This window comes from Seriola dumerili, unplaced genomic scaffold (genome assembly GCF_002260705.1).
Source record: "Seriola dumerili isolate Sdu_G_001 unplaced genomic scaffold, Sdu_1.0 BDQW01000129.1, whole genome shotgun sequence".
NCBI lineage: Eukaryota > Metazoa > Chordata > Actinopteri > Carangiformes > Carangidae > Seriola > Seriola dumerili.
Window position 1 is genome coordinate 1,447,255 of NW_019174384.1, and position 21,227 is coordinate 1,468,481.

The window sequence follows — 21,227 nt, forward strand, 5'->3', positions numbered from 1 at the left end:
TGATAACTACATCTATACCTGTGTTAATTCTGCAGAATTATAAAATGAATGCACCTCTGTGCCATCTGAGGAAGAAATAGGTCCCATCGTAGCTTTCTGTGCCGGATTGTGTCGGCCATGTTGATGAGCAGTGCAGTGTAAAAGTTGTTGTCTGGCGGCTGTCCAGTTTAGCTAACTATCTCCGGCTCTGCTGATTCCACTTGGACTGGACAAAGTTTGGCATTACTGATAAAGTTGGCGAGACAGTATTTGTGGATCCCGGCACATCTGTCCTCCGCTGAGCAGGTGTTTTCATGCAGCTGTGCTAACGTTAGCACACAGTAAAACAATGCACACATCCTCCCAAACTGTCCAGACCACAGCAACTGAAGCAGACACAATCTAACTTGGTCTGATCAGTTGTCATAGCCAAACATGACTGGTGTGGTCTGCCCTGTAATTAGATTACCAAGATTTAAGGAAACACACGACATTATGAGGATTTATATTTACATACACAGAGGTGACTTTGCTGGCTGTCATCTCTCTCATCCTGAATGTATTACAATGAGAAGGTGGAAGGTGGTGGAGAAAGAATCAGCGGTAAGAAAGAACACCTCACCTGTTTGTTCATGATATATATAGATAAAAGGGTTGATGACGGTGGAGAACTTGGCCAGCAGCGATGGCGTGATGCTCGCCTCTGGAGTTTAAAAGGTCAGGTGGCCCCAAAGGTCGAGAGCAGAGCTGCGGACCCCGTTATGGCAGCCAGCAAACCAGGTAGCACACCACCATGGTGATGACCATCACCAGCACCCGCTGCTCTCTGCGACGGGTTCACCACCGAACTCACGCTGCGGACCTGGTAGGAAAGAGAAAAAATCTTTATTGGTGCATTGGAACAAACAAAAATAAACTAAACGGACGATGAGAAAAAACAATGTTGGTACAAGTTTCAGCAATTTATAGAGCCCTACTTCTTCTCTGTCACTGTTCTGTACCTACGGCCAGTTATATAAATCCGAACAAACTGCTCCCCAGCTATAGCGCACACACCCTTACAGCCCAAAAACACAGGCTCTGTTGTGCTTGCAGAGAAGACAGCAAACAATTCGATTAATCATAATTAGTCAGTCGACAGAAAACTCTATTTAAGACTGATTTAATGCTGTTTTTGTCATATGTGATTGTGGTATATGATTGTATTCTTGACAATATTTGAGGTGACTCAGGTGTTTTAGAAAACCAATAAAAGGCATCAACACTTAATCATGCAGCTGTAGAAAGCAGTAGCTGTGTATGCATGACAATAATATAGTTTTTTACCTTAATAACAGAATCAGTGAAGTTGAAATAACAAGGGAGACATCCCTGTTTCTGAATAAATTTGATTTGATTTTTTACTCATATAAAACCCATCAATAAAAAAAGTATTCATCTATTTTATAGCACACCCTCTCAGGTTTGGGGGAACAACATACTGTAATTTACTGGTAATTCAACACCTAAGTGAGCAAAGGTGAGGTGAGTCATTCACATCGCCCATCATTGAGTGAAAATAGTAGTCCAGCCTGCAAAACCTGGATTTATGAAACAGTCTGCAGTCGGAGCACTTTCCTTTGTGGAACTCAAGCACAACCAAGCACCTGAGTGACAGCAAGAAAGATAGATCAGTGACTCTAATGATAGATTTCCCCCGACAACTGAACTAAATCTAAATATAAATTTTCATTGCCAGGCGCTGCACAGCTGAACTGAACATTTAAACCCACACCAATCTCCCATTCATACGTATTGGCAACACCATTTTAAAGTCAAAAATAAACCAAACCGAGAGATGATAGAGGAAGATGAGAAATATGCTTTGATTTTGGGGCACGATTAGATTATGTTATGTTAATCGTTTGAACTTGTGCATCAGTAGCAAACTCCAAGCCAGGAGTTAGGAGAAGAGACATACTCCCAGCGCCAACTCTCTTCCAGGGAAAGTAGCCGACTCAATGCAGCCCATTCATGCAAATGTACAATATCAAGCTATGTACTGTATCCATGTGTGTTTTCCTCGTGGACCAAAAGTAAAACTTGCCAAATATTCACATTTGCATTTAGCCAAAATTGTGTTGTTGTATGATAGCAACTGTGAGCAGGGATCACTCTTGAAACTCTCAAGCTTGGTGATGAATTCATAGATGCTGTATCCAAGAACCAATATTTTCTGTATCGTATCAACAATCTTTGGTCATTTTTGGAAACATAATTTTTTTTATAAATAATAAAAATGTGAACGTTTCAAACAGCAAAACATAAAAAAAAAAAAAGATTAAATATAAATTTGTTCATTTTTGATTCTAAGACGTTCCTCAAAACAACAAGAGGGAGAGTTTTCCAATGAGTGTCTGATTGCAACTTTATTACTACAAGACAGTTCAGCAGTATAAGGTGACTTATATGTTTGCTGTGATTGATTACCTATCTGTAGAAAGTTTCAGGTCTGGGAAAATTGATTCTCACACCACAAATTAAAGGAATTCAAACAGAAGGCGGACTCAACTGACTCAACCTTTCTTTTCCACTGCAGATAGTAACGCTCTCAATGCAGTGTTGTCACTATGGCGACGACACACAAAGCTATGGTGACATCATCCTCAATGTGACACACACATGAACAATGGAGGTGATTGAAGGGATACTGAACAGTGAAATGTCTGCATCTCCTCGATTGACCATGGCGTGGTTTTACGGGCTGCCATACTAAAAGAATTATACAATAACAGAAATGTGACAGGCTACATAAGTGGTGTACAGTCGCTTGGCTGTTAAAAAATGGCGGGTTTTTTTCCAAAACGTCCCACCTCGCACAACGATGATGCACCTTTCAGTATCGCCTTAGCTCCTTTGAACCCTCAGCAGAGGTGGTACCAAAAACAGCAGCATGCACCAGGTAATATATCTACAACTTCTGCCAGATGGAAAACCAAAAGAGTAGAGTCACGTAGAGTCGAGTCGAGTTAAGCTGGCACCATGCAGTGGAAACAGTCTACAAGAGTGTTTAACCCAAAATATGTCCTGCCAGTCCTGTCAAGGTGCAGAGGAGCTGCCATCTGTTCCATACGGTCTTAATATTTGAGCTGCCACCCTTTGAACAATGACTTGCAGAACTAAATCATGTCCATGTTACTGTAGGCGAACTGCACCCTCTCAATCCTGGTGACAGCTGCTGCGTCAGCTGGATGTGGTCGAGGGTGTCGAGGTTTGTTTTAAGAATACTTCAGACCTCTACCGGCCACAGCCCGCAGCCATTTTTACTGCCAGTGAACGGAGGGTGTGGCAACAACTGTAATATGTTCCGACATGTGACAGTGTCAGGTCAGTAATGGACCAGACACTGTCACATGATCAAGGACATGCTTCATCATGTGGCTGGTTTGCCAGTCATCAGTGATGCTGCACATGGGACCATCAGGGAACAGAGTAAATAAAAAGAAAAGGTGATGAGACTTTTATATTACAACCTGTGATTTTCAATGTAATTTTGTTGCATGAATCAGGTACCAATAAAACACTGAGTGGTTCCAGCTGATACTCATGTAGGCAAAGATAATACCTATCTCACTATTAATGAGTTTAAATAGAGCTGGCAACAGATTTTGTTTGGACAGAGCTGTTTACCCCTGTTCTCAGTCTTTATGCTAAGCTAACCTAACCAGCTGCTGTCTCTAGCTTCATATGAACATTGTGACTATCAAACTATTTTACATAAGATGTAAGACATAATTGGATGGATGGATATTTACATAGATTACTTTTCAATTCTTTTAAAATGTCGTTTGATCAGGTCTTCAAAGTGAAAGCTTTTTGTGCGTTTGCCCAATTGTACCAAGGGCAAATCAGTCTCCATGTCCAGTCGTCCTCAGCGCAACAAATTAAAAAAAGCAGCCTATGCATCAGTGGTAGGACCTGAATAGGTGTAAAGTCTACAGCCCGATTGTCCATCATACTGACAGGAAGGACAGAGGGGGCAAAGTTTGTGCTAAAGTTTGAAAGTGCGCCCAGAATCTTAAATTCACAGAGGGAAAAGACGGTGACTCCCCAGAGATGCACTGAAGGTTTGAAAGAGGTCTTGGACTGTAGATACGTGAGAGCTGCTGTCGCTGAGGTATGTTCAGGGAGGCACAAGTTTTTGTGGTGCATGAGTGCAAACTGCAGATTTTGGCAATTAAATTTCCTTTTCCTTTGTTCATCAAGTATCCCACTTAACATACAAGAAAGTCTATGAGACGAAGCTGCTTCTTCCTCTTTTCACAGACACACAAGGCTTGGCTACATCTACCCATGAGAGCGGAAAAGAGAGGGGAAGAGAAAAAAACTGCTATTGCTGCAGTAAGTGATAACCAAGATTGGTGTAAACCACAGGGACAGATACAGACAGGAGTGAGGTAAGGTGTCAGTTCCTAAGGCAGTGAAGCTGTCATAAAAGTAAAACTTCACAGTTATTCGTTGACTCTAAACCCCACAGAAGAGCCCAGGTGAAAATGGAAGATGTGTCCTGACATGAGTGCTAACCCTAACCCTAAGTTGAAATCTCTGAACAGCGATTGTCCAACTAAAACCTGAAGTTTTGCTATTGCTACATAGCGAACGTTAGCATTAACAGCTGTTTACTTACCAGTCTAGAAGAAAGGTTGCGAGTTCAGAATCAAACTTCATTCCTTTACTTGTCCAGCGCTGTCTGTCGCAGTGGAAAGCAACCCTCTTCAATTTCTATCACTTCTTTTCTTCTACTAAAGTTAACCAGCTAGCCACAGCCCGGTTGGCCCTATCATGTATTTAGTTACTTTGCAATCAAAAACCTATTGTTTCCAAATGTATGTCACTGTTATCATTGTAAACTATATTTAAAAAAACACTATACTTTGATGGCCTAAGTGTTTCCATGTTGTTAACCAGAGACTTCACACAGCATGGGCTATTTTTATAAGATTTAACTATCTCCTTTTTAAATTTTCACTATTCATATGATCAATACAGTGGTTCATTTACTCTTTAGATGAAACATTACAGAAAGGCTGTTATGGAGCACGCAGAGGAAACAACGCTGCTGTTGTGTTACAACATGTGATGCAGATGTAATCTCTCCTGCAAGTGAGAGCTATAATATCTGTAATATGAAAAAAAAAGAAACAAAATCATGTTGTTGATTTGATTGATTTGATTTGTTGTTGTTGTCATGCACAGCTGCTTCATAATGCACATTCATGCAAAAGCTTTGCAAGATTTTTAAAAAACAATAAAAAAGATTATGAATATCAAATAAAAATGAATACAGCTCTCACAGAGGGGAAAAACTTGCCTCTCTTGTTCAGTGTCTTACTCTTGCACAGTGTCGGGTTTCAACATACAGTGCAAGCAAGATTTAATCACATTCTGCAAAATGAGATGAGTAGAAAGTGTGTGCAGATCAGTGTGTGTGTGTGTGTGTGTGTGAGAAAAACACATGCTGTATAAGCAAGGGATTATCTTTCCATTAGGTAACTTTACACCTATAGACTGCTGAGAGACAACACATTCAAACACACATACACACACACACAAGCTTGTATATATACAGCATGCAGACAGCAGAGCAAAATTAAACACAGTCTCTGCCTGATGCCAATCTCGATCACCTTGAGCATTTTATCTTGTCTCTGTCTCCACATAAAGTTGTATTTTGTTGTGGTTAATTAACTTATTTGCCAAAGATCTTCACACAACATTAGATTATAAAATCATCTCATCGCAGCAAAGCCCTGAATATGATTAGAATAGTTATCAGTTCATTAACTGAAGTTGTTATCTAGGATTCTTGTTTTCAGATTCTGTCAATGTGTTTGCCCTAATGAGCTGGACCTCTTATCAGTTTGGTTCATTTAGATGATAGTTTAATAAAAATGGATCGCCACCAGCTACGAATTCTGTGTGTTGTTGGACTTTGTTGCATACAGTTTCTAGCGAACCGAAACACTTGCAAATGCAAAACTGACCCATGAGACAAAGACAGTTATCTGTAAAGAGCCTTATGGGCTTGCTGAGAACAAAAAACTATCAAGAGACAAAATCACAAACACCTTTCTCAACCGTCCCTCAATGTCATTATGTGACACCAAAACTGCACGCTGCTGAAAAACAAGCTACATGGCCAAAAAATAACAATAATGCATAAATCAAAGAGAAATCAAATGAATATGAATATCAAACATAATTGAACAAATAAAAATGTATAAAAATGAATTCATTGTAATAATGTGGGAATCATCTTTTGACATATTCGTAAGTCTGTAAATGGATAATAGTAAAGGGCCAAGGATTGATCCCTGCGGTACTCCATAAGCGACGCGGGTTGACAAGGACTTACAAAAGTCTCATTGTCATTAGGCACCCAAAGGGTTTAAAAGTTATGTCTTTTAAAAGTTAACAAATCAGACCATTTACAATTAAATAATAAGAGCCATTTTTGAATTTCCAGGTTGTATAAAATCTCTGTTGCTGGCACTCAGAATTCAAAAAACACTCTAGGAAAACTGCACCGGATGAGGGAATGCAGCCAACCTATTTCAATCATGATCGAGTAATCACATCTGCAGTAAGAGTTGGGCTAGTTTAATTAGCCCCCCTTCGGCCAGATTGAGAGAAATGGGGCAGGAACTGAACTGTGGATTTGGAAAAATGACTCCCTCACACGAAATGCACCATTTAATCATTATACAACCATAAAATGTGTCTTAATGGAAGGGAAAGACGTGCAATAGTAATAATTGTAGCAACAACCATTTGCCATTTTCTTCTAGTGAGCACTTTTTGCAATTTTGAGGAAATTCAATTCACTTTTTATAATTTCATACAAATACACCTAATTTGGAAAAAAGCAACAACAGCAATAAAAAAAAAAGAAAGTTCAGTGTGCTTGCAGGCATGGCAGAAACCCACAGAGGCATGGCACATGAACCAGCAAATGGTGTGGGAAATTAAATTCTTGTGCAAACAGCATCAACGCATCAACACCCAGGCCTGAAACAAACAGAGTTCACAGCCGAGAAACAAACAGATTTAACCGTCCCACACAAAGTTAAAGGAAGACATATGACGCACAACCAAACAGTGAGGCCAGCGTACTTCTTAGAAACAGTCTGTATGCGTGAAGCTGCCAAACAGATTCGCATTTAAGAAGTAATGTATCATCAGAACGTATCAACATCGTGCAAGTCACACTTGCCTGCTTGTCGTGGCGAACTCGTCAAACACACAAAACCGCACAGATATACAACCAGGAGTTTAGAAATAGTCCAACCCACCAATTTTATCTTTTCACATTTACTTATTCATTCAACTGACCAATTAAATTTGATTTAATTCATGAAAGACAAACTATCCGAACATGACTCGTTCAACAGGTCTGAAACTAAGTAAAAGAAAAAAGGAAATTGGTACGTGCCACTTCAGAACCAATCTGTTTGTGCTTCTTACATGAGGCACACTGAGACTAAAAATTTCGTCAACTTTCAAAACCTGCTCTGTGTAATTCGTGTATGATTGTAGAATATAAACTCCTCCTCAGGTCATTTAAACCCACCCACGTTCCCTGAAACAATATGAATGCATGCTCTCTGTGCACACACACACACACACACAAGCGTGCGCACACACATAAACACATACACACTACTAAATGAAGAGATTTTGTCTCCTGTGATTAGCTGACAGTGGGTGCGAAGGTCTGTAGCCTTGAGGTTTAAAGCAGCGCCTCGGCAGTGTAATGAAGACAGTCGTCTATAATCCTGTCATTAACACCAGCCTGAACACAGAACCTGTGTGCTGCTCTCTACTCCCGTTCCTAATGACTGTTCTCAGCTTTCTAACTTGACTCTTTGAAATTCTCCCAGCTATCACCCAAAAGTACGACTCTAAACTTCCCTGTAACTTGCTGTTTCCTCAGCTTTGTTTCACTGCGACTCCAAACTCCTCCATTGTTATGTCAGAGTAAAATTAGTACTTGTAATATTAGCAGAATTCACCCCACACAAGCAACATTTCAGTCAAAGACAGTTGTACAATTATAGTTACACAGAAAACCTGACAATCATAAATTCATTTTTAAACCAGAGAGACCAGAGTACAGTCACACCCAAACTGAAAAGACCTGATTCAAAATGAGCTCAACCACCACACACCTTAATAGAGTGAAAACACAAATGTCAAAAGAGCAGCTATATAATAACAATTACCTGAAATCCAATGTGAAGTAAAATTATTTCCAAAAATAATTGCTCATATGCTTCAGAGACTGATTTCACCTCCGACAATAATAATTTTCAAACCAATTTAATATCTGCAAATGATATTTCAAAAAGTAATTTTCACTTAATAGCATAATTTCCTAACCTGTCTTCTCCCAGGGTGGTTATGCTAGACCACGTGACCAGAGCTAATACTGAGAATACACTCGCATTGATGCAGAGCCACTCGGCTTTATTAGACATTTTGATGCAGTGACCCATGGCAGTAAAATGAAACCCTACTCAATTAGACTGACTATATAATTTGGACCCAGTCCGACTCAGGTCCTGGGTCAGATCTCAGATCCTCAGAACTGCATCCATACACTTAGATTTGGTGGAGAAGGATGTGCTCTTTGTGGAAGCTGTCAAAGCAGGCAATGAGGAGCCACTTTAACAAACACATGCATAAACATCAGATCTTAATTAAGTCATCAAAACCTCAGCACATAAGGATGAAGCTGCGGTGTTGGAGGGTGTAGCAGCAAACAGCGAAGGCAAGAGCAGTGAGAAAGACCTCCTGCACCTGTATAAACCAAAGACCGTGACGTCACCCTCAGGTTTGTGAAGAGCGGAGTGGGCTGCTTCGCCGTCGCCATCTTGGCAGTGCCTGACTCCACCAAACTCCCAGCTAATCCCCTCCAGTTGTCATGACAGAGGAAATTAGCTATACCGTTTTTTTGAACATGTTTATTTCTGCTGTAAATACGGGCCTTTTAGCATGGGAGTCTATGGGGATCTACTGACTTTTGGGGCCAGTCTCAAGTGGACATTTGAAGAACTGCAGGTTTTAGCACGTCCTTGTCGGCTCCATTACCAGCTGGTAGACAGGCAAAGGTGAATGAGCCAGTGATGGTGCAGCATGCATGAAGCAGCTGATGCCAATCAGCTAATGCATGTGTGAACTTCAGCGATCCACCTGCAACAATATGTTCCCAGGCTAATATCGTTAGCCTCCATGGGAGCAAGGTGGCAGAGTTGCATTTCAAATTAAGCTAGAAGGAAACACTACACTTTAACTAAAGACAAAAAGAGAGTTTGCATGTGTAACCCACAGTCAGAAAGAAGGAGATATCACTCACCCAAATCTATCTATCAGGAAGCTCTTTTAATTCAGTTGATCAGTTTCTATTGATGTGCAGCTGAACATTTACCCATCTATGCCGAATCAAATGTAAAGAGCATCTTGATAAATTAAGGTTTGTGAACTAGAGCTATTTTGACTATTTTGTCAGTTTTAAGCAAAAGAAAAAAAAAAAAGACGCCTGACATTTCCTCGCTCCAGCTGCTCAAATCTTGCTGCTTCTGCGATGGCATTTTTAACTATCTTTTGACATTTTGTAGGCCAAACAATTGATGAGTTAATTGAGAGAGTAATCAGCAGTTCAACTGACTATTAAATTTTCATAAATTGCAACCTTAGTGTGAAGTTCTCTCTCTTTTTTTTGTACTTGCTGGATTTTAAATAAGGCTGCCATGAATCCTAATATAAACAAGCAATGATTACAGCCCTTTTTCTCCCTAACATACTTCATTTGTGTACCAGTTTCTGTTTACTTTAGTTTACTTGTCCTGTCTCTTTGTGTCTCTCACAACCAAAAAAAAACTAGTTTAGCTAGTTGACATTTCATTTATGAGTCAGGAAAGAGGAGAAATGGAAAGATCACTCCTGAACATACATTATATCCAAGCAAACGTGTGCATCTTGAAATGCGATACACATCGTACACCCTTCATCCTTGGTGTTTGTTTCATATAACAGCCGCCAACAAATTTGAAAATACCCTTTGTTCTCTCAAAACTCGGCTTCAGTAAGGACAATTTACTTTTAGTTTTACTTTCAGGAAACCATGACAGCAGCTGACACAGTTCAGCAGCAACATCTGGATGCAAATTACTGCCGTCATTCAGAAATCAGGTCGTGTCTCAGGCTCTAACGTCCCTGCATCAAGGTGTAAATTATGTCCTTGCATAGAGGGGATGGCTTCCGAAAAATCCCATTGTGATTGTTTGGCCTGAGCATCCTCAGCAGTGAAGCAGCGGGCAAGAGAATAAATTGGTGTTGGCAGCTTTAATAGACTACATTGTTGAGATGTCAAACCTGATTGGAGATGGCTGAGATCAGCTGATGCATGGCTTCATTTCTCAGCTTTGAAACTCAAGTCTTTGAAATGTATGAACTCATATTCTTTCCTCTCGTCAGCTCTTGCAGCCACAGATTGAAGGTTGGGACTGCCTGGAGGAGTTTGAAACAGTCGGGGATCGGTTAAGGTCACAGATTAGAGGGCGCACTGCTGGTGTGCATTTGAATGCACTTATGAACACACTTTTCTTCCTGGTATCGTATCTCAGATCTCCTGGCTCACACCCAGCCAGCTGGAAGTTGTTTTAACACTAAAAACCCTGCTCTGCGATTTACATCTCAAATATAACATTCATATTTGCAGAATCGCACCTGTCTGATGGCGAGCAGCAGCTTCCCATAGGAGTAGACGATGACGCCGAACGGCAGGACCAGGCAGAAGGTGAACAGGCAGACGATGTAGGAGATATTGTTTGGCGTCTTGGTCTTCCAGTCGACCGAGCAGGTGGTGCCGGGGCCCTCGGGCCCGTATTTGCTCCAGCCCAGCAGCGGAGGAACAGTCCAGGCCACAGAGTAAAGCCAGGAGAAGCAGATCCCCCCCAGCGCCGAGCGGTAGTCTCTACCGTCGGCTATAGTGGGCGCCATCATGGTGCAGTAGCGCTCGTAGGAGAGAACGGCCAGGGATATGAGGGACACGATGCCTGAGGGAGGGGGAGGACAGGACAAGTGGTGAGTGGCATTAATGTGGCAAAACACAAGAAGGAGCTGTTGAGGAGAAAGTTAAAGGAAACTGAAGTTTTAATACTGAGCCACTCATTGTTGTAAAAGGGTGCTAGACATTGTGATTAAAACCTTAACACTGTTTTAAAACCCACTTTCAGATTTGTGAAACCTTTACTTTATTAATGAAAGCAAAAAATAAGAGGCAATTTCCTTCATTATCTCCATCCAGACTGCAATAGACCAGGTTTGGCTTCAAAACCCTTAAAGTTCTACTGATCAAACCTGGACTTGATTAACGGGAAGACTCCAGTCACGGATTAGCTTGAAACACAGATGCATGAAAACACAAAAAGGGGGCAATGTCACTACTGTTCTTCTGGCCATTTAAAGACCCGTGAAACCTTTATTCTAGATGTGAAAACTCTTGTCAAAAAGACTCTGGTTTGATTTGTTTAAATAAGTAGGTTTTTAAGATGGACTCGGTATAGTGCAGTAGTGCAATTTTTATTTATTTACTTATTTGGTTTCATAAATAAATTAAAGGTTTTTAAAAATCTGAAAGTGAGCGGGGCACCGATTTTTCAGATTTGGAGCATCTGTGTTCTCGCCCACTCCGGGATAATGAGCAAGCTGCATCTAAAATAAATGTTCTGCTTGTTTAGATCACAGGGACGGTTTCTCAGACACCCGATCGACAACAGAAGAGTCCGACTGATCTTCGTCAAGCTAACAAGCTGCCATTGCGTACGTGCAACAGGTCAACAGCCAGATTTCCAAACTCCTTCTTTCCCTTCAGACCTTCTTCTTTCTGCTTCTGTCAGTCACCGTGTCGACTCATAAACCATGTGTTTTCACTCGCTTTTGAAAACATCCTCAACCCAGGCCACAGTTTGCAGCAAATCTGCTTCTTTTTGTCTTTATTTGTATCTTTTAATTTTCTTTGTTTGCAATAAAAGTGCCTCCGAGCGTCCCTTTAGATTTAGAAAATAATGGCATCATTCATCAAATACGCTCCGAAAACCTGTGTATATGTGTCTTTTATATTACCTTGTGTTTGTTCTATATATTGGCTTAATGTCTCGTACGTCTTATGTAAAGCTCTTTGATTTGACTTGTTGAATACAAATCAGTTTCTCCGTTTTTGTTTTTACACAGCTACTTCTTCTTCTTCTAGTTTATTTTCCAGTCAGACTTTATTTTCAGTACCGTGAGAGGAGCGAACCAGGAACCTCTGTATTGTGACTCAGCCTTAAATCATTAGCTCACTGTGTCACTCCATCCTCAGTGCTCAGGTTAATTATCATTATAACCTGTTCACACTGAAGAAACACGCACAGAGACGGAGGCCGCCGTCTTCTACATGCTAATCGCTAATTGATGAGCATGTGCCGCTGGAGTGAATTGTTGCTCAAGTCTTAAATCAGAGCTAATCAGCACATGCGAGCTAAAGTGGCGGGGCCAGGGGCACTTTACCTCCATCACACCGAGTCTACCAGGGACAGAGACATTGATTACACACAATCACGGCAGCTCGATGCATAATGAAGGCTTTTCCGCGGTGGTGGCGGGTTTGGACAGCTGGCTGGGGGAATGGCTGCACGATGTGTCGTGTTGAGAGCAACAGCAACGAGTGAGGGATGGAATGGAAATGATGTTGTGTTTGTGTGATGGTCTGTTCAGGCTGGACATTAATGTGAAAACGATGTGTGTGTGTGTGTGTGTGTGTTTTCAGTTGAAGAGGGCTCTATTCATTACTGATGCACTCTGGGTAGATAAAGCACGTGGACTCCACAGGTTTGCCTTTACGGGTTACACAGATAATATGACAAAGAATTAAAACAAAAATAAAGAAAAAATAGCTTTTATATAGTTACAATATCTGAACTTATTCTGTTTGAATAAGTTGACATGTTGTTTTACTCGGCTGTCACCTGTGTGTTTTGTTGTGAAAATCGCCTCTATATGTCTCTAAAAACAACTAAAACAAAACAATCTAAGACGTGAACATCACTCCTTTGTTAAACTGCTTTCAGCTCATGGACCTAAGTAACCAGTGAAGAGGGTTTTATAGCCAAGAAAGTGGAGATTGCTTGGCCATAAAGGGACACTTAAAAAAAAAAAAAAAGTGTGTCATATAAATTATACACATAGGCACAAGGCTATCTGAGGCCAGCACCGATGAAAAGAGTAACGTCTGCACAGCGACTCCGAACCTTAAATTTATTTAAGGGTCGATCCCAGTCGGATCTTTGCCATGTCAGAATGTATTGATTGGTGCAGACTGATGGTCCACAAGCCAAAAAGGTTGGGATCCAGTGGGCCAAAGCAATAAAAGTCAACGCTATAGAGAAGTTATGGGTGTTAATTAATTGTGAAGCTGTATTCAGTATTTTTTTTTTTTTTTGGCGACTTGGGGGGGGGGGGGGGGGGGGGGGGGGGGGCAATGGAACAAGCTGAATATCCAACATGACCTTGTGATCACCTTATGAAGTTGATGGCAGTTGTGTATTTACACCTCCAGACCGCAGACATGGAGCAACAGCATCATTCACTCGATGAAAACCAAAAACAAAACAAAACAACGAGCTGAAAGACGCTAAAAGAGGAGGAGGACCGCAGCTTCTGGAGGTTCATGAAAACAACAAGCTACATCCCTCACACGGGATTCATTTGATCTATTATTAATACAACAAATATTGATTAGTCGAGCTTCAATGTTTTGTTTTCTTGTCTTCTATAATGAATAATTTAATATCTGCCAATGCTTTGAGAAAAGCAAACATCTGGTGAACGTCACTGACCGCGCTGACGGACGTCGCCTGATCGCCTTTCCAATCTGCAGTTGTTTATTTTAAATTAGCTGCTGATGACCAAAGGCACACATTGATCACATGCAGGATTATTATGGAGGGTACAACGACAAGACAACGAATTGTGGTGAGATTATTAAATACTTATGTGATCACGGGTAAACAAATATGAAATATAAAAAACACCCATTGCCTCTCTGGCCTGTTATAGTGGATTCTTTTAATATGAACGCTCTGCTACCTCAGCAACAAAGGCAGCCTCTCTTCCCGAGCGACCATTTCTCCAATCCTGTCTTGTAATGATTGCACAGTCTCTACCCTGAGCCTGGTGGGGATTCGGGGAGCAAATCACTCCCTAACATTGGCTTTGATTCAAACATGGCCCGCTTTGATTCCCCAGCATGCATTTTAAAGGGTTTCTCCTCCAAGGCCCGATTCTTCTTAACTCAACTCCGGAGCGGTGTGGAATAGATTTAAGGTAAAATAAATGACCCAGCGTCCCAGGGTCCTGAGTCAGCACAGGAGCTAATCATCTTTCACCATTTCTCTGCTTCTCTGCTTCTCCCTCTCTCTTCACCTCATCCAAGTTGTTTTCTTTGTCTCCTCTTTCTCCTCCTCTCTTCCTCAGCCTGCATTAGCCTCTTGCTCTTTCCCGCTGCTCCCCTCTCACTCTCTGTTACTTTCCATCTCACCTCTGCCTCCCTCTTGTTCCCCCCTTTATCTTCAGTCTTGTTCCAGATCCAACTGATGGCAAAGCAAAAGCACTTGTGCCAAATCAGACCATTTCTCCAATGCTGACCACTCAGCACAACTTCCTACACACTGTCAGTGTGTTTACATGCATTTACTATAAGTAATCCTTTTACTGACAGCTTTCTGGAGTAACCTAAGTTTTTCAAAGTCACTTTAAAAAAAAAAAAGAAATCTGGTTTCCGTAATCAGCTTAAGGGGATTAGTGAAACCTGATTTCCGCAGCTAGATTTCTTGTGAATGTCTTGACCGTGTCGAGCATAACCAGGTTTCTAACTGACGTTTTATGTGTGTGAATGATGAAAACTTCAAACAAAGGAAAGAATCGCTGGATAAAAGAATATATGGCTGCAGGAAACAGCCTGCCAATTATTTTTCATGATTACTTACTACATTGATTGTTAGTCCATAAAACGTCACAACAATAGTGAACAGTTTCCCAAATCCTGCACCTGTTGCCCTCTGCAGTGTTGTGATTGCAGACTGCGTGAAAGAGAGGATAACAGAGAGAGAGAGAGAGAGAGAGAGAAATGAGAAAGAGGGAGCAGGAGAGAGTAGAGAACAGCCCTCTGACTTCTTGAACAAGATCTTATTCCAGCGAGAGTGACCCGATGAGGCTTGATTACAAGCTTCCTAACAGCCCCTGAGTGCATGGTACAGTAGCTCTGATGTTGTCTGGGTAATTGCAGCGGGGCGGACAGTGTCTCATTAACAAACAGAGCCGGTTCCATCTCAGCTCTTACAGTCGGAGGGTTTTCCCTCCAGTCCTGCCAAACTCAGTGGATCCCTTTTATTTATTTATTTTATTTATTTTTGTGGTCCTGAGTGTGATCGTGTGTCTTTTTTATTTTTTTTAATCAGACTGACTCAACAGAATAATGTGTTTTCCTACACTTGTACTTTTTGGGGTATTTTTTGAATTCTGTAATTCCAGTTTTTACATAAGTTAAGTCTGAACATAAGCGGTGCACTTCAGCACAGTTGGACTATATAAGTGTCTTTGCGTAGACGCTGTAATTTGAGCTAATTGAGCAGTTGCAGAATTTTTTTACTTACTGTGCACTTGCATATCAACAAAGAGACACTGGGAAGCCACTCGCATGTTAAAAAAAAAAAAAAATTGCTGAGAATTGCACAAATTTAATGCACTTCACACAAAGATAACGTAGCTAAACATGCATTCTAAAGAGGCGACGCAATTCAAGCTACATCTCCTCCTCAGGCTGATATTTTTTCCACTTAAAACACAATCTGCTGTGAACTCGGCAGAGTTCAACCTCATTCTTGTAAGGATCAAATCCAACAATGCTCTCTCTTCTAAGAAGTAACTCCCTCACACAACAGATAATACTTTTTTCCACTACCACAATTTTCTTTTTTTTCTTTTTTTTTTAATAAACTATTACTTCTGCTGCACTATATTTCTGCCATTGTTTACAAGCTTTCCAATTTGACCCTAAAGGTTATTTCTGGCCTTTTATTTTTTTTTGAACAGATCCGCACTTTCTTTCTTTTTCTTTCTTTTTCCACAATCCGATCGGTTCTCGCCAAACTGTCATCAGTCACTCACTGCTCACATAAATCTTTCATGCTGGGTGATTTATCTCTCCATTGCGGTTGTCTTACAAAGCCAGTGACCAGACCAGTCCAGAACTGAATCTCTAAAGCCTCCAAGTCAGCTCTGTTTCTACAGTGAGCCTTTGATCTTGTCAGGTACAATTTTCCAGCTATTGGTTGTTGCTTGTTTATTCTGCAGCTGCTCTTAAAAAAAACACACCACAGAGAAACGGTGTGCAAAATTAATCGTGCAAGTTCTCAGGTCATGGGTAAACTGTGGATATAAATTGCGCATGTCTCATTACAGCTTGTAGCTTTCAGGGTTTTATTGGAAAGCTGCTGGGCCTGTCATTAGCTGAATGGCGGAGTTATGGAGGGAATTTCGTCGCGATTCTTCAGTTCCGATGGGGGAAAGATGAGAAAACTGCATCCTGACTGGAAGTGGTACGAACAGAAAACAGATATAAGAGCAACAACCCCTTACTTCAAATTACTGCAAGTCTAGACTCCAGAGAGAAAAACAACAGCTTTAAGAGTAACAAGGCCTCTCCAGAGAGCACTGAAAGTAACTAGAAAGATAGAGATGTACTTAACAGGCTGATTAGTCACTTACAATTGCTCTCAATCACAGTGCAATGACAAAACGTCTGATAGGAGCCATGAAAACACTAACAAATACAGCAAGACCACCCCCAGTCAACATCTCTGTTCGCTTTTTGGCCTCAGGAAATTAGGATCCCATGGTCTCTGAGCAGAGGGGTGACATTAATCAACCCTGGACAGTCAATAAAGTGATTGTCCTGAAACTGAAAAGGTCAAAGGTTGATTCAACAGTCCAATCCAAACACCAGACACACCCTCTGATGATCAAGTCAAGAGCCCAACCAGAGCAGATCTATTATATAACACGATCAGAAATGCCTCTTCTGTGATTTTGTTCATCTCTTCTGCAGCTAAACTCCTTCCCCCAAAATGTATTGTCACATCTGGGACTAAATCTGAATTATGACACATTACCAGATCCTATTAGGATTTATGTCCCTGAAGGAAATTCAGTTTGCAAGCTTAGCAAAGCTGAACATAATCAGCAGTGAGCAGCACATTACACCTTCACAACTTAATAGGATTTTAATTGAAATTAAATGCAGAATTAAATGGGTTTACAGGATTTTAATCATGTTAACGTTTTGAGTGAGTTTGCTGCAGGCAAGGGATGAGCGTTTTCTTCTGGCAAGCAGCTACAGAAAGAAAACGAGGTAAATACAGTGTGTTGAGCAGCAAAACAAATAAAACATATCAGAACTGATGAGCTTCAATTTAGTCAATTTTCCTGACAGGTCAAAGTGAAAAATGGCATCCTGAGGACAAGACAGTGTCCAATAATTACACACAGTCACTATCTGACTGGCAGGAGAAATAAGTGAAAAGAAAATCAATATTTCATCTCTATTTCTCTCCTGTGAGGGTGAAGAAATCACAACAAGCTGGAGAAGGATAAGATTTAAAGATTACATTCTTGATTAAATGACCTGGAAGAGGCTGCTTTGGTTCATTCAGTCTCCGGTGACACATGCCAAAGAAAATGAAAAACAAACACCTGCTTACCCAAAAATGCGTTCACGAACCCGTACCAAACGCACCCAGTGCGTCCGATCAGCCACCGCCCCTGGGTGCTGGCCGCGAAGCTGAACGGGGTGCCCAGCACGCTGACCAGCAGGTCGCTGAGAGAGATGCTCACTAGCAGGAGGTTCATGGGCGTGCGCAGAGCCCGGTACCGGCAGAACAGCATGAGAACCAGGAAGTTACTGAGGAACCCGAAGGTTCCGATGAAGCCGAGGCACACCGCCACCACCAGGTGCCCCGTCGGGCTCAGGGACGGAGGAGGCAGAGCGCCGGACACCTCTTCGTACGCATCCGTCGCCGTCACCGTCGCCGCCGTGGCGCCGGCTCCTCCCCCGGGACAGTGCGCGCAGCTTAGGCTCGCGTTGGGAACGATCATGCCGGGCTGAGCCGCGAAGTTTGGACCAGCCCGAAGTTTGCACCGCGGGACGGAACCGTCCGGTCTCGGTGCTTTTTCACTCGCTCAACCCATCTGGAGAAGCGAAGGCGCATGGAGGAGTCCTGTGCCGCACCGTGCGCGCATGTGGCACCTTTTATTGAAGAGAGGGGGAATTTGTCAACGCTTAGCTATCCAGCCCTAGAGAGCTAGTTGGCGAGTGAGTGAAGAGTCAGACAGCAGATGCCGGTGTCACGTTGGGTCCGCCCCTCTCCGCCGTGCGCTCCGGGTCCGGAGAGGTGCGCTCCTTTTTCATGCGCGACCACCGGTTCAGCGCTATATGCGCCTGAGCTTTTATCACCCACAGCGCCTTTTAACGCTGGGGGACAGAAGCCCTCAACATGAGGCGCCGGGGTGGGGTGTGTACGTGTGTCTCAAACCACCGTCAGTTCAGCACCACTCGATGGAAGCGTTGCGTAACCGTATTTATTTTTTTCCCTTTGTTGTTGTTGTTGTTGTTGTTGGATAAAACAAGCAGCAAATTAAGAGAAACAGATTAAAAGCTGTGTGACAGGTACATGCACAGAGAGAGACTTTACTTCTTTCACACAAGTCTGTGAAAACCTTCGTGATCGATCTAACAACTCCTCTACACGCATTTAATTAAAAGAAATGCAGGAGAGAATCCATGAGCTGCCTGATCAGTATTTTATAGCCTCGGGGACAAAGACTGATTTCCTCTGAGCTCATGAAATAGTTTGTCTTGGCTAATCATTATTTCAAATAGACAGATAGATAGATATTTATCTGGTAGTTTTTAGAGTGATTTATTAGCTGATTGTGTCACAGCTGGATGTCAGAGGTGGGGAAGTGTAATTAACTGGCATGGGAATCAATGGTATTCACCTGGTTCCAGCCTTTCTTCTCTCTCCCTGTGTGAGTCCTTGTGTTGCTCCTGCTGCTCTTCCTTATTCTCACTTGTTGCACATCTTTCTTTTTTTTCTCTCTCTCCATCTTTGACAGGAACTCAGATATAGGCACGTTTGGCCATTTGAAAGGGAGCCAGGGGCTGTTTCTCAGGCTTTCATGGAATAGGAAAGAGTGAACGCTAGATATTGCAAGTCGTTGTATAAAATATAAATAAATAAAATATGTCTCCCTGTCTACCCATAAAATTACACCTGCTGTATACATGGGTGAGAGTGTAGGCTACATTTTTAAAAGGCAGCAACAAATGGACGTCAAGAGCTCTGAGATGGAAACAGATTTAAGCATCTACATGTTTTCGGCTAAATGTGAATGTGAATTGACTTCTGAAAGACATGGTGCATCAGCAGGGCTCAGTGGAACAGTGAAGTTCTGGTCCCTGAAAGTCTAAAACGGCCTTGAATTCAATCCCTGGTCAAACTTTTAATCTGCGAGTCGATGTGGGTGATGTGATACATATTTCTGCTGCCGGGGGAGGAAATGCATTTGACATGTTTGTCAAACCTCTGGGGTATACACACACACACACACACACACACACACACACACACACACACACACAATGTGTCACAAGGAGTAACACTTAAGTAAACACAACTTTTGTTCGTTTGTTCACAGGGCATCTTATAGGTTATAGGTTAAAATATTAAGTTGTAGCTGATTATTTTCTTTATAATAATAATGATAATAAAGATCCACAGTATCTGCCCAGATTTACTTTCCACCTCAAGGGCACATGAGGCAACTTAGATTGCCATGTTGGATGTGAATCATAAAGTGTGAAATTGTTCACCATGGACACAAAGGCTTCATTATTCGCACATTAAGGACTCATTCATCGGGAAAGCATTAACGGATGTTTTTTTTTGGAGCTTTTAAACAAAGGATCGATTTATGTCACTTGTCTGTGAAATGAGAGCAGCCAGATAAAATGATCAGCCTTGCATACTTATTATGCAGGTAATGCAATGAAACGCACACACTTCACACGTGTTGCTCACCCACTCTCTGATGCCTCTTTTACTATTCCTTTGATTTCAAATGTAACCTTGCCAGGAGATGCACTCTTGCACCTCCAGTGAGAAATGAATTATTAATTAACTAAAATGAGTTAATTTAATGAAATTTGCTTCATCAAAAATGTAGCAGTGTTCATAAAAACGTAAGTATAGGACACATTTTCCTGCACTTATGCGTGTGTTAATTTCCCTATCATTAAAGAGTATGTCATTTTCTCTCTGTGTATTGTGCACAGAGAGAGTGCACTCGGGGTTTTCTTTAAAATGTTGTACTAATAGGTTTTCCTACTGTTTACCATCGTGTGGAGTCAGACAGAAATTAATAAATGAGTAGAAAGTCTGAGCTTGACGTGGATATTTCACACGTCCTGGAGTTTGGAACTTAGCGGACATTCATTAATTATTAAAGACATAGTGGGATATTATATTACTTGGGACATAAAGCGCTACTTCTTCAGGACAGACTGTGACTCAGTATCGGAAAGTGACCTGAATGATAGGAGCTGTTTGTAAGTTTTGTTATTGCGACACAGCTAGTGTTAGCTAGCGTTAGCATTGATGGCAGTTTACCAATCAGTTCTTGCAAGAGCTTCAGCTATTGCTGCATTTACAAGAGGTTATAATTTGCACTCTGAGCAGCGCTACTTCTTCAGGACAGACTGTGACTCAGTATCGGAAAGTGACCTCGCAACGTTTCTTCTAGACTTGTAAGTAAACAGCTGTTGATGCTAACGCTTGCTATGTAGCATTAGCAAAACAAATAGCTCCTTTAAAGTTTTTGGACTTTTATCATGGTTAGAGGCTTAAACAATGGCTTATAACTGTCTTTAATAACACTAATAAATGATTACTGTTGGTCAAGTCATCGTAGGACACACAGCACCACAGCAGTAAAAATAATTTTCTACAGTGCAAACACATATATACATATCAGGAAAAGCATTTCTTCTTGTGAGCGAAAGGTTTGCATGTGCGTATGTGCCTGTGTGTGTGAGGAGGAACTCTGTCAGC

The 21,227-nt window shown here is 41.6% G+C and overlaps 1 protein-coding gene across 1 annotated transcript in view; it reads right to left on the reverse strand.

The window, feature by feature from the left end:
* Nucleotides 1-18,213, reverse strand: part of LOC111224340 (pinopsin-like) — a 26,901-nt gene extending 8,688 nt beyond the window's left edge. Inside the window, exons 1-2 of the mRNA XM_022748788.1 lie at nucleotides 17,820-18,213; nucleotides 10,747-11,075 (exon numbers count right to left, since the gene is read on the reverse strand). Coding sequence (XP_022604509.1) covers nucleotides 10,747-11,075; nucleotides 17,820-18,213 — 723 coding nt within the window. The remainder of the gene's footprint in view (nucleotides 1-10,746; nucleotides 11,076-17,819) is intronic.
* Between the last annotated feature and the right edge of the window lie 3,014 nt (nucleotides 18,214-21,227).